General features: G+C 42.6%; 1 protein-coding gene across 1 annotated transcript in view; it reads left to right on the top strand.

Moving 5' to 3' along the window:
• The window catches only part of itga5 (integrin, alpha 5 (fibronectin receptor, alpha polypeptide)), a gene marked incomplete at its 5' end in the record, with an annotated part of 42169 nt that extends 27698 nt beyond the window's left edge, over window positions 1–14471 (top strand). The window contains 12 exons of the mRNA XM_083975521.1: window positions 3428–3495; window positions 5145–5295; window positions 5432–5524; window positions 6563–6642; window positions 6824–6904; window positions 7026–7131; window positions 7505–7663; window positions 9250–9357; window positions 12283–12396; window positions 13368–13469; window positions 13593–13715; window positions 14234–14471. Coding sequence (XP_083831647.1) covers window positions 3428–3495; window positions 5145–5295; window positions 5432–5524; window positions 6563–6642; window positions 6824–6904; window positions 7026–7131; window positions 7505–7663; window positions 9250–9357; window positions 12283–12396; window positions 13368–13469; window positions 13593–13715; window positions 14234–14317 — 1269 coding nt within the window. The 3' untranslated portion in view covers window positions 14318–14471. The remainder of the gene's footprint in view (window positions 1–3427; window positions 3496–5144; window positions 5296–5431; window positions 5525–6562; window positions 6643–6823; window positions 6905–7025; window positions 7132–7504; window positions 7664–9249; window positions 9358–12282; window positions 12397–13367; window positions 13470–13592; window positions 13716–14233) is intronic.
• Window positions 14472–16822: the final 2351 nt, after the last annotated feature.

Here is a 16822-nt window from a genome sequence, read left to right as displayed (position 1 = left end):
CACGATCGCCCTATTGACTTGCACATGTTGCTGCTCTGAGGAAAAACGCGGACGCCGAGTCGAGTCGACCATGTTAACGTTTCATCGACTCCAAGCCAAGTTCCTCTCGCTCGAGCTGCTGCAGCGAGAATGAGAGGCGGCCGACGACGCACTCTCACCCTCCCAGCTTTAACATCTTCCACATGTTGCTATGAGGAGTGATGGCGTTATGATGGGCTGTTAATTACCCACATTTGCAGTGCAGAGTCTGTATGAATAGATACATTTATTCAAAACCTTGAAAGGATCCAGGTTGTGTATGTTTTTTTTAATTTTTTTTGCTCAATCTGGGCATCAATGCGCTCATTGTTCTCCACAACATAATAACATACGAGCAAATGAGTGTGACGCTGATTTATAGGGAAACTCATATCGCCAACTTAAGACATTTTGTCCTCATTATGTCACACGCTGATGTCAGTGTTGTGTTGTTTCCCTGCACACGTGCGCACTTTACAGATGTTTGTGCACATGTGGCGGAGTTAGCATGGCGGTTTCCATGGTGTCCATAATTAGAGCCCCCGGATGGTGTAATGACAAGGGGAGGTATCGCCCGGCTCTCTCTCTAATCACCGCCTTCATTTCTATTCATTATCCTCGTCGTCCGTGAGCATCATCATGATCGCACTGTCACAGACACAGCGGGATACAATTTAGCCAGAAAAAAAAAAAATCTGCAGGGCTTTCCCTGCTGCCACACGTTCAGCGGTCGCGCACTTATCCAGTAGTGTTTCTGTTTCTTTCTTGTCTTTTTTTCCCCTCTCTCTCTGCTGCAAATCTCTTTTTTTCTCATTTGAATTTGAACTTCCTTTATCCCCACATCCATAGGGACTCCAAAGAACAGGTTCCTTGTGTGGCAGCTAGTTTATTATAATGATCCTTTTGTAGTTATTGTGTATACAGTATTATGTGTCCTTTTGGATAACATAATCGTCCTTCCTTACTCCTGTTTCCTCCACTCTGAGGATGATGGGAACTATAAAGCCAAATTATGTCATGATAAAATAGAAATTACAGTGACAGAATAACTAAAAACCCTTTTTTTCTTTTTATTTTACACTTATAATAATGTGTTTTTATTGTAATATGCAACTCCTACATGCTGCGGCACAGACAGCATTGTTTTAAAGAAACAAAAATGATAAAACAGGTTAATAGAATTTACTCATATTCACAATTATAAACATCTTTCAGTGGCATTTATCACAAATGGGCCATGGCTGCTGAAATTAAATTGCTACCCTTTAGTGCCTGTTGTCTGAGCTTTTATTTATTTATTTTTGCTGCAAATCTCGCTCTCCCTCCTTCGCCACCTCGCCCTGCTTCTGGTTTTTCCAGGTCAACACAGATATCCTATGTCTCAGAAAGCTGCTTTAGAGGATGCAGTCTTTCCTTTCCCCCCACTTTTCCATATGATCATATAGCGCTGCAGCGGGCGGCTGGGTGGCGCAGCGTGTGGTGAGAGTGTGGTTTGCCACAGGGAGCTGTGATGTGGGACGCTGCTGGTGAGAGCTGGCAGCGCCGCGGGAGCAGCGTGCGTCCTGTAGCGCTCGACCCCGTTCATCATTTCCTTCTCTTTTACAAACAGAAAGCATGTGTTTGTGTAGTAGTAGTTACTGTTATTCGATCTTTTACACAAATTGTTTACAGTAGAGCATCAATCACAATCAGTCAACCTTCCATAATACCATCATTTAGTTCAACTAGTTGCATAAATAAAACATAAATAGATCGAAAAGGTGTAGCAAATATACTATGGACCATGTACTTGTAGCATATTAGAAAGTATACTAATTTAATACTTCTTCGGACTAAATTTGAACATTTTTAAGTTTATAAAAGTATACTTTATAGGTCATTTTAAGTTTACAAAATTACACTTTGCAGTATACAGCAAGTACACTGTGGGTGCAATTCATCAATGTGGCGATGCATCGCGATGTGTCACGTGACGATTCAGCATCGATTAATTAACGTTGATGCTCTGTCGCAGAGTCATAGAAAGAAACAAGTATCCAATAATTAACAAATGAAGCCCAAAAAATAAAATAAATAAATAATTTAACAGCATTACAGTTGCAATCAACACCCAATTAATCAATCCTGTTTGTAGCTTTCTATCAAAATATGTTTTAATCTATTTCTAAATTTTGTTATGTTTTTGCATTGTTTGAGATCCTCTGTCAAGCTATGTATATGTGTGTGTATGTGTGTGTGTGTGTGTGTGTGTGTGTGTGTGCCAGGACAGCTGGTTCAGACACCAGTGTGTATGTGTGCATGTGTGTGTCTGTCTGTCATGACTTCACCCAGTCCCCCCCCCCCCCGCTCTTAGCCGCAGCATTATGTGTGTATGTGTTGTTAACCGTCTGATGTGCTGGGATGATGTCTTGTAAATAAGAGGGGGGCTGCAGTCCAGGTGTGTGTGTGTGTGTGTGTGTGTGTGCAGGGGGGGTGGAACGTATTACTCATACCACATGTCGCATCTTGCTACACACATCCTGTTGTCTCCTTTTAAACGCACATCTGATTTATCTCCTGCGCCTAATCCTCCTCACGTGTACAAACTGTGTTTCCAGTCTGGACTTCATCCCAGTCTCCTCCCCATTAAAACCAGTACATGGTGTAACTTCTCCTGTTATCTGTTCACGAAAATCGATTATTCCGTTCAAAAGTCTGTTTTTCATTAATCAGTAATCCCCCCATCAACAAAGTGAAGTGTTCCTTTCAGCTCTGAATGAGCCGTTCATATCATTCATATCTCCATGGAGCGGGTAAGCTCGGTGCTGCTGCCATGTGGTGTCGCCATGTTTTTACGTTCAGTGGCACCGCGGTAACGCAGTGAGGAGGAATGGAGCGTTACACTGATGCTGCATTCACCTGCAGTCGGGCAGACGGCCGTCGCTAACAAACCAGATGTCGTTTTAGTCACAGAAGTCGAGAGAAAGCCGGTAAAACGCGGGTCAGGTAAACAATACGACATCGCCATGACAACATATTGTCACGTGTATTGTTTTGCTGTTACGTGCAGCGGCTGTCTGCCCAATTTCATGTGAATGCAGCATGAAAAATCCGATTGAGATGCTTGCGATATACAACCGCAACGCTAGATGGGAGTAATTCCTACACAATGCACCTTTAAAGTGTGTATGTGGTGAAGATGGCATACCATTGTTTGCACTTGCACTCTCCGATTGATTTCTAATTGATTTTCTATGACTGTTTTTACTGTAACTATGTATACCTGTTGTGAAGCACATTGAGTCTGCCTTGTGCACGAAATGCGCTTTATAAATGAAGTTGAATTGAATTGAATTGAATTGAATTGAATTGAATTGAATTGAATTGAATTGAATTGAATTGAATTGAATCCAATCCTTTCTCTTCACAGGCTCAGATCCGTCTGGACTGCGGCGAGGACAATATCTGTGTTCCCGACTTGAAGCTGGCAGTGCACGGGTGAGTCTGTTCATTTCCCCTCCTCATGCGTGTCTAAAAACCCTTGAGCGTATGAATTTCAGGAAACATATTAGATTGTGATGGATATTACACAGTGAACTGTGAACGCGGCAGCAGCAGCAGACACTGAACTCTTCACCTCTGCTGTTTCGAACGGGACCTGCTGCAGGATTCAGCATAAATACAGCTGTTTTTGTTGTTCCGCCGCTTTTGTTTCGTTTAGCATACCAGAGCGCGGCCCAACTGGTGCTATTAGCCACACACACAGACGGACGGTGTCGGTGTTACTACACAACACTACACTACATAGGAACGAGAGGCTCTGCTGCTCCACAGGTGCAACGACAAAACAGTTAAAGGGAGGAGGAGGAGGTTGAGGGTGGAGGATGGGTGGGGGGGTTTAAGACAGGAGAGATGAAAGAGATCTGTTTGGAAAGTATGGGAGTTGTGTGTGCCAGAGTCCCAGGAGAAACCCCGCCACACTTTGATTCAAGAAATCTGTTAACATTTTTCTCAAAAATAACAACCTCCCTGATACTCCCTTCTCTGCTCTGTCATTTTGATTTCACATTCCTATATTTATCTACCATCTGCCTCCATTTTTTTTGTGTTTAAAAAAAAAAAACTTTTTTCAATGTATATGGCTGATGATCCATCGCATATGGAAGAACCTGCTGTGAGTGAGCGCAGACGTCGTTACAGCATTACAGCTGCGCTCCGTCCAAGTGCAACTGCAGAAATGTGAGATTAGGGCAATTAAAATAATAGCTTCACTTTTTCTTTTTCTTTTTTGTGTGTCTGCTCTTGTAGCAAATTATTGAAGCCTAATAGTCGTCGGAGGGGCTGATGATGGGATGGGCATGATTTAGTGGAATTTCAGGGGGGGGAAAAAAAACCTATATCCATCATTCCTGCAATGTTGTTTCTTCTCTTCCGCTGCCAAAGCACATAACCTGTTAGACTGAGGGTCCCACAGGGAAGCTTTAAGGTTTTTTTGTGTTGTTTCTAATTTTGAGCCGTTGTTTGGTTTTGAAAGTGCGATGCCAGTTCGAATCAGACCCTCGACTGTCAACGCCGACAGGAGGAGGATCAGCCTCAGAAATCTTCCCCTCTCTTCACTCCTTCTGCTTCTGCTTTATGAGACTCAATGGGGTGAGGGAGATGGTGGGGGGCTGTAATTAAAATCGTCTGTGTGCATGGGCCCTCGACGTGGAATTTCTCATTGTTCTCAGCTGAGGGGAGAGAGAGAGAGAGAGAGAGAGAGGAGGTGTTTTACAGTGCTACGCTCCGTCGTACAGCTCACGACTTTATTACCACGTTGGAAAAGTTTTCATTTAATGGAGAGATTGGTGGGGAAGGAGAGATCATGAATCTATTATATTCCCGACTCTAAAGAAAACTGGATGTGTCAGAACACAAAAGCTGAACATTTATTAGATTCATTAAAACAACAAACAGTTTATTGGCCACTCCGCTGCCAGCGCGCAGGAACAATGAATGTCACTGTTTGCTCAGAGTATAAAAACCTTAACACAGTTTTATCCGTATTTATTTGGCCAAACAGTCGTGACACCGTTTAACCTCCACAGACAGAAAGACAAGACAGACTGAGCTCTTTACTAATCTGTTGTTTCTGGTTGGATCCTCAGGGACAGGAAGGAAGTCTACCTGGGCGATGACAACTCGCTGACCTTGACTTTTAACGCCAAGAACGAGGGGGAGGGAGGAGCGTACGAGGCCGAGCTGTATGTGGTGCTGCCCCCCGAAGCCGACTACAGCGGCATCGCCCGCAATAATGAGGTGAGTACAGTACGGCTGCAAAAACTTACAACCTGCAAGGAAAACTATGTACTATATATATGTATCTTGGGACTGTGTGTGTGTGGGTCTGTGTGTTGTGTTTTTGACTGGTTTGTCCTCCTGGTTTACCCGCCAGAGCCTGACCCAGCTGACCTGCAGCTACGAGACGGAGAACCAGACCCGATACCTCAGCTGTGACTTGGGCAACCCCATGAAGTCTGGAACCAGCGTAAGAAACACCTCCGCCTGCTGTTTTTTTTTATGGGTCATAGTGCACACGGTGCTGCACCTGAAGTGAAGTGTGTTTTTATAATTTAGCAGTTAGCTCATTGCAGCAATGTGTCATGGTTTCCTGGTTATTGTTGGAAAAAAAAAAAAAAAAAAAGGTGCATGCCAATCTCTGGTCGACCGTGAGCAGCTCAGGAAATGTTGGTGTGTGTCAGGAAATGTTGTGACAAAAAGTACAAACTCCACCTGTGCCCTCGGCTCAGAGTTTCCCTCTTTAATGATGGAGTCGTACTCTGGCTGTCAGGGATGATTATTTGTCAGCGGCATGTTACATTTAGATGTAATTATATATATTTTTTATTATAAGGCAGGTTTAGGTTTTATATTAACACTTTTTATTCAGCCTGTAGTCAAACACTGAGTCTTAAAACGAGCAATCAGGAAATATGATCTTTTTAATTAATTAATTAATTTTATATCATACATGCACATATACAAAAAAATACCCTCTCATGCGTTCATATGCTAAATAATACTGCATAATACCCAAAGCTCCTAGCCTGAGAGACGAGATGTAAAACTAAATAGCGATGGTTTTTGGTTCTGAAATCCACAAAAACATCTTCTTATGGAAATAAAACACCAGTGAATCTTCAACTATGGTATTTTTAAAAACATGTTATGGTGAGAATATGATCACAAGCTCTCATTGTAGCATCAGAGATTAAAGGGTAGCAGCAGAGTCTTGATGTTGCAGTGATTTATGATGGATGAGAAAACAAAATATTGATGTGCGATTCAGGAATGCACACATACAGTTTGCCCTCTCATTCACCATGTAATAGAAATTACTGTGCACACACAATCCCTCTGATGACAGTGCATGCTGATTCTGTGGGAAACAAATGGATCTGAAATTATTACAACAACACGGCAAATGGAGCGTAGAGAAGCTTTTATGTAGATTTTTCTTCTCTCCCCTGTAACTTGTATAAGGTCTAATCATGATAATTAATACATGTGATCTTCATCTTTGCAGCTGTGGGCAGGTCTTCGCTTCACGGTGCCACGGTTGAAGGACACGCACAAGACGGTTCAGTTTGATCTGCAGATCCGCAGGTATGAACGTAGTATCACTGAGAGTTAATCCAACAGGGATGTGGATTTGGATTCAGCAGCAGCAGCAGCAGCAGCAGCAGCAGCAGCAGCAGCAGCAGCAGCAGCAGCAGCAGCAGCAGCAGCAGCGGCTTATTAATGATTTAATCACAGTCTTTTTCTCTTCCTGTCTCTTTATCCACAGTAAAAACGAGAACAACTCCCACAGCGAGGTCGTGCCCTATAAGCTGGAGGTGGTTGTCCAGGCTGACGTCATCCTGCAAGGGTGAGTCCTCGGATTTCCTCATATGAACTTCAGTAACTTCATTAAACGCCTTCGTGCACAACATGTTCTCACACTGTCGCTTCTTCTTCTCCTTTTTTTTTTTTTTTTTTTTTTTTTAAAGTGTGTCTCGACCAGATAAGGTCTTCTTCCCGCCGCCCAACTGGAAGGTGACCAAAAACTATGGGGTGGAGCAGGATGTGGGGCCTGAAGTGGAACATATCTATGAGGTAATCGGCCATAGCTGCTGCACACACTCATTGGGGCTGAGGCAGATTGGGTTGGAGAGCAACATCTACTGTTCATAAAGCAAAGTCAACTTCCCAGGGCAAGCAGCACTGAGGAAAAGGAAAAAAAAACACAAAAAAGAAAATGTTAGTGTGATTTATCCTCATGCTGTGCAGATCCACTTGATGTTAAACAGGACTCTGCTCTATTTGTGGATTAAAGAAATATGTCAGATATGAATTTTTCAGCACTGGAGAAGAATCAGATGCAGCAGCAGCAGCTGTAGTGAAGCGAAACGAGTCAACGACCGAGCTGCTCCTGAAGTTTTCTAATACTTTGCATACTTAACTTTTTATTTCTATTTTCATTTTCCAGCTGGTGAACAACGGGCCGAGTCGCATCAGCCACACCCTGCTGGAGCTGCGCTGTCCGCTCAGCGTCCAGGGCCACTCGCTGCTCTACCCGCTGGAGTTCTCCACCGAGGGCCCCATCAACTGCACCGCCGACAAACACATGAACTACCGCCGCCTCAAAGTGAGTGACAAGCGCGTTTTTTTTCATTTTATTTTATTTATATTAGGCTATTTATTTTGCACAAACATATCATTTACTGTAAAACAGCATGAACAATCATCATGACTGGGATGTGCAAAGGGGAGGCATGAAAACCTCACCCACATATTCAAAAACCAAATTTGTTGCAAGTTAAAAACAAGAACATAGAGAATAATTAAACAATAACGAAAAATAAGTAGAAAAGTAAGCAATTAAACAGTAAATATAAGGAAGTAAGGAAAAATACATACATGAATGAATGATACAAAACAGTAATAATGAATGAGAAAAGAAGAAGAAGAAAAAAATATATGACAATAAATGTCTTATCATGTTTGATGGTACATGGTTTGACTGATGAGGTAGTTTTTGAGAAACTTTTTAACCCTCCTGTTGTCCGTCTGGGTCAAATTGACCCAATCTGTTCCCTTCCTCCATCCTTCCTTTCTCCCTTCCTTCTTTCCACAATTCTTTTTCCCTCCCTCCCTTCTTTCCTTCCTTCCTTTCCTTTGTCCTTACTTCTTCTTCCTTCCTATTTTGATTCAATTGACCTGATCTGTTCCCTATCCCTCCATCTTTCCTTTCCTTCCCTTTTCTCTTCCTTCTTCTTCCTTCCTTGAACAAATCTGTTCCCTCCCTCCCTCCATCTTTCTTTCCTTCCTTCTTTCCACAATCCTTTTTCCCTCCCATCCTTTCTTCCTTTCTTCCCTCCTTTCGTCCTTACTTCTTCCTTCCTTTTTGATCCAATTGACCCAATCTGTTCCCTCCTATCTTTCCTTCCTTTTCCCCTTCCTTCTTTCCTCCCATCTTTCCCTTTGTCCTTCCTTCCTTCCTTCCTTCCTTGACCCAGGAGGACAATAGGAAGGTTAAATTATGTTAAATGTTGGAAAAATGCGTTCGCACACAGACGCACACACCTACTCAGAGTTCAAGTGAGGCAAAAAAAAAATAAAAGAAAAAGACAGTGAAGGTCTGAATCCCACCGATGTGTGATTAACTGCTGGATCCTCCCCGCTGCCGAGGCCCACGCCCTCCTCCTCCCTCCCGGGTTCGCAGCCCCACCCGGGGACGCTTCACCCCACCGCGGCTTTGAAGTCGCAGCTCTTCCCTGTCCTCAGCGCAGCTTGATGGAACCACCTCACTCAGAAACATACGTACTCATCTTCGACATCCACACTGGGATGTCAGCCTTGGGGGGGTGGGGTTTGCGGTCGAAACACGCAGCGCAGTTGTTTGTGTTTACATTTGACAGATGTTGAGCAGTAGGGCTGTGAGTGGTCATCTGTCTTAGCTCTGATGATTTAGTGTGTGTGTGTGTGTGTGTGTGTGTTTTTCCCTGGTGAATTGCTAAGTGCGCAGTATTTCCACGGGAATCCATGCGGAGTGGGACTCACATGCTTCTGATTAATGACAGAACGCCTCAGGGTCATGCTAACATTAGCTCCGATATTGACTTGTGCTCCTCTGCCTGTTGGGCTCAGCGGCGTCTGTGTCGTTCCTTAATGTGTGATGTGTGATGTTTTGATGTGTGATTGATGTGTGTGTTTGTGTTGTTTCCCTCTCAGCTCCAGCAGACGTCCACAGAACCTCCCATCCTGGCGCTGAAGGCCCATGAGCACCACGTGGAGCGGAGGGACGTCCACAGGAACCAGCTCGCCCATTTGACAAACCTGGTAAGATGCTCCCCGACCGAGGAAGTCTAATGTAAACTGTGAATTTAAAGGGATAGTTCAACATTTTGGCAAATTGGCCCAAATTGCCATAATCGCTATAGTCATAGCAGTAGGTTCGTTACCTTTAATTGTCAGTGCAAGCTATTTTAGAAGGGCGGAGCAGAGCCGCGAGCTGCTCAGAGCTACGCTACGGAGGCTCATGGGATTTCTTGGTTTAACCTCATCAAACTCATCAAATACACAATCCAACAACTCCACAACGCTCTGGTGGACAAGTTGTGACCTGCACATTCACCACACTATGAGATAAGTCGTTTTAGAGGCAAAATCACACAAAACCGCTGATGCACGTTGCCTTCAGGGGCAGTTTTTCAGCAAGCAGTCTCTGAATTTACCTCTAAAACAACTCTGTCTGGTAACGTTCTGTTATTATCTCATAGCGTGGTGAATGTGCAGGTCACAACTTGTCCACCAGAGCGTTTTGGAGTTGTTGGATTGTGTATTTGATGAGTTTGATGAGGGAAACCAAGAAATCCCATGAGCCTCCGTAGTGTAGCTCTGAGCAGCTCGCGGCTCTGCTCCGCCATTCCAAAAATTATCTTGCACCGACAATTAAAGGTAACGAACCTACTGCTACGACTATAGGGATTATGGCAATGGGACAATTTGCCAAAATGTTGAACTATCCCTTTAAAAGTGCAGAACGAGGAGCTTGAGTTCACAGTTCAGGGGGAAAATGTGTTTACAGCTGATCAAGTTGAAGTTGAACCCATGCACTTTTACTGCGCTGCTTTAAGCCTGCAAATCTGGACCTATTTTAGTGACACCGGCCCCGAGCGCTCTTTACACGAGGCTCCTGGGATTGTGGGTAATTAGCTTATGATGTCGTTAAAAGGGAGGGGGGGTGAAAGGGCACAAGGCCTCGTCCCCCTTTTGTGGTGATTAACATTAAAGAGCCTTTAGTAGTGGTGGATGGGTGGAGACACGGAGAAGATGTGATGCTCCGACCGACTCTGTAATTTTGGGCTCTGGGTGTTGTGAGGCCCCTGCACACTGGGCCCCATTGATAAACCCACCTGCTCTCTATCTCTCCTCTCTCTTTCTCTCTCTTTCTCCTCCCTTTCTCTCTCTCTCTCTCCTCTGTCTCTGGGTACCTGCCTCGACCAAAAGGGGCCTTTGTCCGAGCGCCTGTTGCTCTTAGACGCCCTCGTTCATCAAGCATGTCCAGTGACACGTTGGCATGAAGGAGCCCATTCTGCTCTTTTTCGTCTGCGTCTGCACTTTTGTTTTTCACGCTCGGCAGGAGAAGAGAAGACGACATCCACACAGTCACAGCGTCTCTTTATTAAAGTCTATGGGCGTTTAGCGGTGATTGGGTCAAGCTGTCAGTCGTAGTCTGAGCACAATAATTCAAAATGACCTGTTTAGTCTTTGAGGAGTTGATCAATGCACAGAGAACAATGGACTCACTTGGATACTTTGAGAAACAAAAACAGTTTCACTTTTCTCATTGTGTTGCACAACTTAAATTGTGTTGAAATACTGTATGGAGATTATTGTGCAAGAGTCAGTGATGTATTTAGAGCCACTTTCGTAAGTTAACAGTTGTAAAACCAGAGTATTTCAGTTCTTTATCCTGCAGCAGGACATTTATTTTCTTAGCTCTTTACTGATGGTCGTCAGATCAAAAAGGACCTTATTAACATGTGCAATTGTAGGTTTGATGGTATTTGTTACAATGAATTAATGTTTAATTACCTCGAAACAAAGGATAAAGGCATTTCTAACAGCCTGTCAAAAATAATTGGATCTGTTCGATTGCTTATGATTGATTTTTCATTCATTAGTAAAGCATAAAAGCACAATAAATCATAATATTTGTCAGCTCTTATAATATTATACACATATGACGCAGACACACGACTGAAATAATGATTATTTTGTTCGATCAAGACTAATTAGATTAACATGAAACATAAAACGGAGCGATCCTCAGACTCGGAGCAGAAACTTCTTTTTTATTTGACCGTTTTTTCCCTGAATGATTTTCCACCATCAGCTGACAAATTGAATAATCAGCTGGTTATTTCACAGTGTTAACCTCTTCATGGCTGCAGCTGCAGCTGTGCCGTTATTATCTGAGGTTGTGGGAACCTCCAGGTCTCGACCATGTATAATCCCACCAGGGACGATATGTGGGACTCGGGTTTTTGAGGCATCTTTGGCACTGGTCCATGTTCATGTCATTTTTTTCCACAAACCTTCATGGCCCCCGTTGCCCTCCGAGCCCCCTCCCTGAGGTATGAAGGAGGAAGTGGACTTGATCCGCTCCCTGTCTGTCTGAATACCCTCATTAAGTCTGTCTAAGACCGAGCCTGCAGGAGCGAGGCGGGTAACTCTCCTCCTGTGTCTTCGCCCCAACGTGGTGTAATAAGTAAACTAATGCGCTCCCGCAGGAAACCCGCCGAAACCTCTCCATCTGGGGGTGGTCTGGCTTCCAGCAGCAGCAGCAGCAGCAGCAGCAGCAGCAGCTCTGAAACACACTAGACTACTTGCACGTTCTTATAAAAAACAGAAAAAAGAAAGTTAAACTCACCAAGCTGCATTATGAGGATCTAATTAAGACTGTGTATTCGACAGTCTTGAGAAAAATGGGCTGGTTTTAGTGGTTGGGCAATAATGTGGAGAGCATGCTGCATTTTTACAGTCTCATGACATTCCTTCAATCTAATTCGAAGCAGGCATGGAATAGGGATCATAACATTGGACTCTTTGTTATATTTATTCGACCTGCGGCATTAACGGGCCTGTTATTTGTGCTTCTTAGTTGGATTTCACTTTTTTTTTTTTTTTCCTCCTGTATGTTAGTTAACTTCTGTGGGAATTAAACTCCTCCATGCTCTTCTCTTTGTTCTTCTTCCACAGTCCTGCTCGTCTGTGGAGTGCTGGTCGCTCCAGTGTAAAGTGGGTCTTCTGGAGAAAGGGACGACTGCGATCCTCAAAGTGCGCTCCCGCGTCTGGGCCGAGACCTTCATCGAGGTTTGTTGGAGATGATTCTTGCCATTACAAAAGCTATTAGATATGTTCTTGCTTCTCATGAACATTGTCCTCCCTCTGGAACAAGGGGGAAAATGCTGTGTTCTCCCACTGCTGTGTCTGTATTTTTTCATGTCAGGGTTTGGCAGGAACTAAAGAAGCCATTTTTCATTATAGCATCAAACAAAAAAAGAAAAGAGAAAGAAAACACAGAGAATAATAATAAAAAAAAACCCTCAGATGTGTGGCTAACAAAGACAAATAGCTGCAGTTGTCAGTCTCACATATTGGTTTGTGTTGACCAGACGTCAGCATCGGTTCTGGATCAGTTCTTCAGGCCGCCAGTTTGTGCACGTCTCGCATGTTTTGCCTCGACAAATGGGACGACAGTTGCTGACTGAGCCTGCAGATTGCTCCAGACTGGCTGTGCAGATTGCAGTTTTTTTTTTTTTTTTTTTACCAGTTTACATTACTGTCTTCCTGCCCGGTCTGAGATACACACACACACACACTGTTTGCCACCCCCTGCATGCTCTAACACAAGGCATATGTGTGAATGTATTGAAAATTCATTATCTGGTAGTCACAGCTGCTCATGGGATAGGAATGCTGAGAGGATTTTCTTTGGCAAGATGCACCCGGTCTCTTTCGCCATCTAGTGTGCAGAGGCTGAACTGCACTTTGGTACACCGAAAGGATTGTTGTATAGGGCATAAATAAAGTTCTTTATAGCAGGTAATAAATAAAGAGAAGAATACGTAAAAACAATTAAAAACAATAAAAGAACAGTGAAAGCTATAAAATACAACTAAATCAAATAAGATAAAAGTGTCATCATACTACTGGGTATTAAAAGCCATCCTAAATAAGTAGGTTTTTTGCCTGGATTTGAAGCTTTAAAAACAAACATTAAACGTTTAAAATCAATTCTATAAAGGACAGGAAGTTATTGTGTTGTTTCTCCCTTTTTGCAGAGGTCCTATAAACAGTACATCCTGGAGTGTTTGGCCAGATACAGCGTGGAGAAGATGCCTTACGCCATCCTGCCCAAATACGCACCCAGCGGACACAAGAAGGTAGAGAAAAGATATTTATTAATTTTTGATTTGTCACTTTATTATTGTGTCGACCTGCACTTTTTTGGTTGGAGGAAGTGGGTGTTGAACTGAGCTGAGATGAAACTGTGCTGTCGTCGTCAGGTGGTGACCCCGGTGGTGTGGAACAAGCCCGACATCGAGAACACGGTTCCCCTGTGGATCATCATCTTGGCCATCCTGGCTGGTTTACTGCTGCTGGCTTTGCTCATCTACGTCCTATACAAGGTCAGCCGGAAATAACATTTTAAAGCTGTACAGAAAAGAAAAATGAATTTGAGCCCACTGTGGGTCTTAACATTAGTGTAATCACTCATCTATTAGACGACGTAGCCCAAACTTTGTGCAAAATTCTATTTTCGAGTAAATCCGGGATGAAAGTGGGGTACGTTTTTTTCCGCATTGGATAATGCAGGCACACAAATTATACGTCACGCTGCTCACGATTAATCAGATTATGCTATTAGGATCCGTCATCCATCAATCAAACGTCTGAGACACACACACACACACACACCGAGCTCGGTCTCGCCCCAAACATTGAATATCCCGCCTGCTCGATAACGACCAATCAAATTTGTTTTCCTTACTCGGGTAAACTCGTGAAAACTCGTAGAAGGAGGCGCGACAAACGGGACAAACGGCCATTTCTGAACACCTTTAAGTTTTTGATCAAACTGTGCACATTTTTATTCTCTGGCTTTTCTAAAAATGTCGTCTTTTCCTATGTTTTTTTCCCCCTACAGTTTGACTTCTTTAAACGGTCTGTACCCTACGGCACGGCCATGGAGAAGGCACAACTGAAACCACAGGCTGCGTCCGAGGCCTGAGCAGCGTCGCCACCACAAACACCTGGCCATATGATTGCAACAGAGAAACACAATGGAAGAGGAAGAGTGGATCACAAAGCGTTAGAAGAGTTGGATGAAAGAGAGAAAGAGAGAGATGGATAGATAGATAGAGAGAAGGATAGAGAGATAGAGAGAGAGACCACTGGAACTCCACTGTGCTGCACTAGAAGAAGACAAAAAAAAAATCCAAAGATCTTCAAATCCAGATGAATGTTTTTTGTTTTTTTTATCTTCGCTTTTTTAATTTATATTTTTCGGCAGGTTGGGATTGTTACCAGGTAGAACTTTTTTCTTTTTTTTTAAAACTTTTTGTGGATCCTTGGGATGGAGAGTTCAGTCACACCCATTTAAACTGCCTTTATTATTATTCTTATTTCTATTGGTGCTAATGATACGATGCGTTCACGGCTTCCTGACAGGATGTGGCGGTCAGGAGCTGTGAATTTCACTGAAGGTTTTTTTTTTTTTGCATCCGATACGTCCACAACACGTTTTTTTTTTTTTTTTGACAGTCCACATAGTTCATAGTTAAAGGTTTAATAACTACACGCCTCGATGCTGAAACCAAATCTGTCCAAAAAAAATCTACTTTTATTTTTCTACATAGTATGTGCTGATCTGTCAGAGAGGTGTTCCCCTCATTCTTGCCCAAATTGCATGCTGGGAAAAATGCTCCAGCATCCCACAAAACCCCACCCATCCCGACCAGGATAAGCGGGTATTGAAAATGCTTGGATGGATGTTTCTCAACTGCCTCAGGACGGTGGACAGCGCTGGGTTGAGTTTTCGTTGTTTTTTGTTTTGTTTTTTTTTGCACTCAAAGGAAAATCTACTGAAATGTTTCCAAAGATGCCAAAGACTTGACTGATCGACCTTCCTTTGAGTTTTATTTTTTTATTTTTTTCATTTTTTTGGCTCCTACTGATCACTTTGTTTAAAAAAAATCCTGTTTGTTGTAAGTTTTCAGAGTTACCAACGCCGACATCATCGTCATTGTCGTTGTTGTTGTTGTGTAGTCGACTGGGAATGGGACTGGAACCACCACGGAAAGGAAATAATGACTTCCTTCAAAATAAAAAAAATTGTGCTGCCTATACCTTTACCTCCATTTGCTCCGTTTGGGTTGAGCTCATAACGGTGCGGAGTGGAGGTCACGGGCCGCCGGCACACGCCACTAAACGGTTTTAAACATGACGATGGTGTGACGACATCTTGAGCCAAAAAAGACGACGTGACAATCAGCAACGTCCTTCACTTCACAGTCTGTGTGGGTGTGATGGGTCCGTTTTCAGCTCACAGTATACTGTATGTTCGTGTGTGTGTGTGTGTGTGTGTGTGTGTGTGTGTGTGTTACTGTGAGATACTGTATTCTTGATTGTGTTGCAGATGTTTAGACGGAGACGTGGAACAAGTCGTCCCACTACCAAAGGCTACAGGGACTGAGCGTGTTGGTTTCTTTGATTTGTCCTGTATATAGATTTTTTTTTTTTTTTTTTAAATGTGCCTTAAATTGTAAATACTTCATGTCTGTGGGTTAGACTTAGAGCTGTGTGTGTGTGTGTGTGTGCATGTGTTGCATGTGTGACCTCATGCATACATGCAATAGAGTGAATGGAGTATTTATGAATGTTTGTTTTTATGTATGAATTTACCCTTTTCCCCGCTGCTCCGTGCTGTTTATCCCTCTTCAACCTCCGTTGAGGTTAAACCATTCTGCATCACTATTGAACATTTTATAGAAGAACTACAGTCAGTTTTCTGGATGACTTCTTGTTGTAATTTAAAATTATTATTAAAAAAAAAAACTCAGTGGAAATGTTAAAAAACAATCAGTAAACTGCTACAACCGTCCAGGATGTCTTGTACCTCTAACAAAGGGATAAACTCAGCACAGCTCAGCACTGGTGGGAAATCAATGTTGTTTGGAAGTGCAATATTTATATTCACTCTTTATTTTAATATTACAGTGCTTTCTTTCTTTCTTTTGGTTTTATGTTTTTATTTGTGACCAGAACATTGTGTGTCTAAAGTATGTGATATTAAGCACATAAGACTACATACATCCTTTTCTAAGATTCTGCAAAAACTCAAAATCTTTCCAAGAATATTTGTCTTATTTCTTGTCAAAATGTCTCATTTCTAGTCAAAACTAATCTCTTTCCACTTAAAATAAGACTCGTCACCTAAAAATTAACTTGTTTTTACATAATTTTCACTAATAATGGAGAAAAACTTGCCCAACTATCAGATTATTTTAAGTGAAAATATGCTTGAAAGAAGGAAAAAGTGTCAAAAACAAGCTGCTTTTTAATGTGATGAGTCTTATTTTAAGTATAATGAGATTTGTTTTGACTAGAAATGACATTTTGACTAGAAATAAGAGAAATATTATTGGTAAGATATTTGACTTTTTGCAAGGTTCCCACTTTCACCTGCTTTCTCACTAAACATACAAAGTGTGAAACCTGTTTTTTTTTTAGATGT

This window comes from Trachurus trachurus (genome assembly GCF_905171665.1).
Source record: "Trachurus trachurus genome assembly, chromosome: 7".
Lineage (NCBI taxonomy): Eukaryota > Metazoa > Chordata > Actinopteri > Carangiformes > Carangidae > Trachurus > Trachurus trachurus.
The sequence above is the reverse complement of the archived record's forward strand: the minus strand, read 5'-3'. Positions and strand labels throughout refer to the sequence as shown.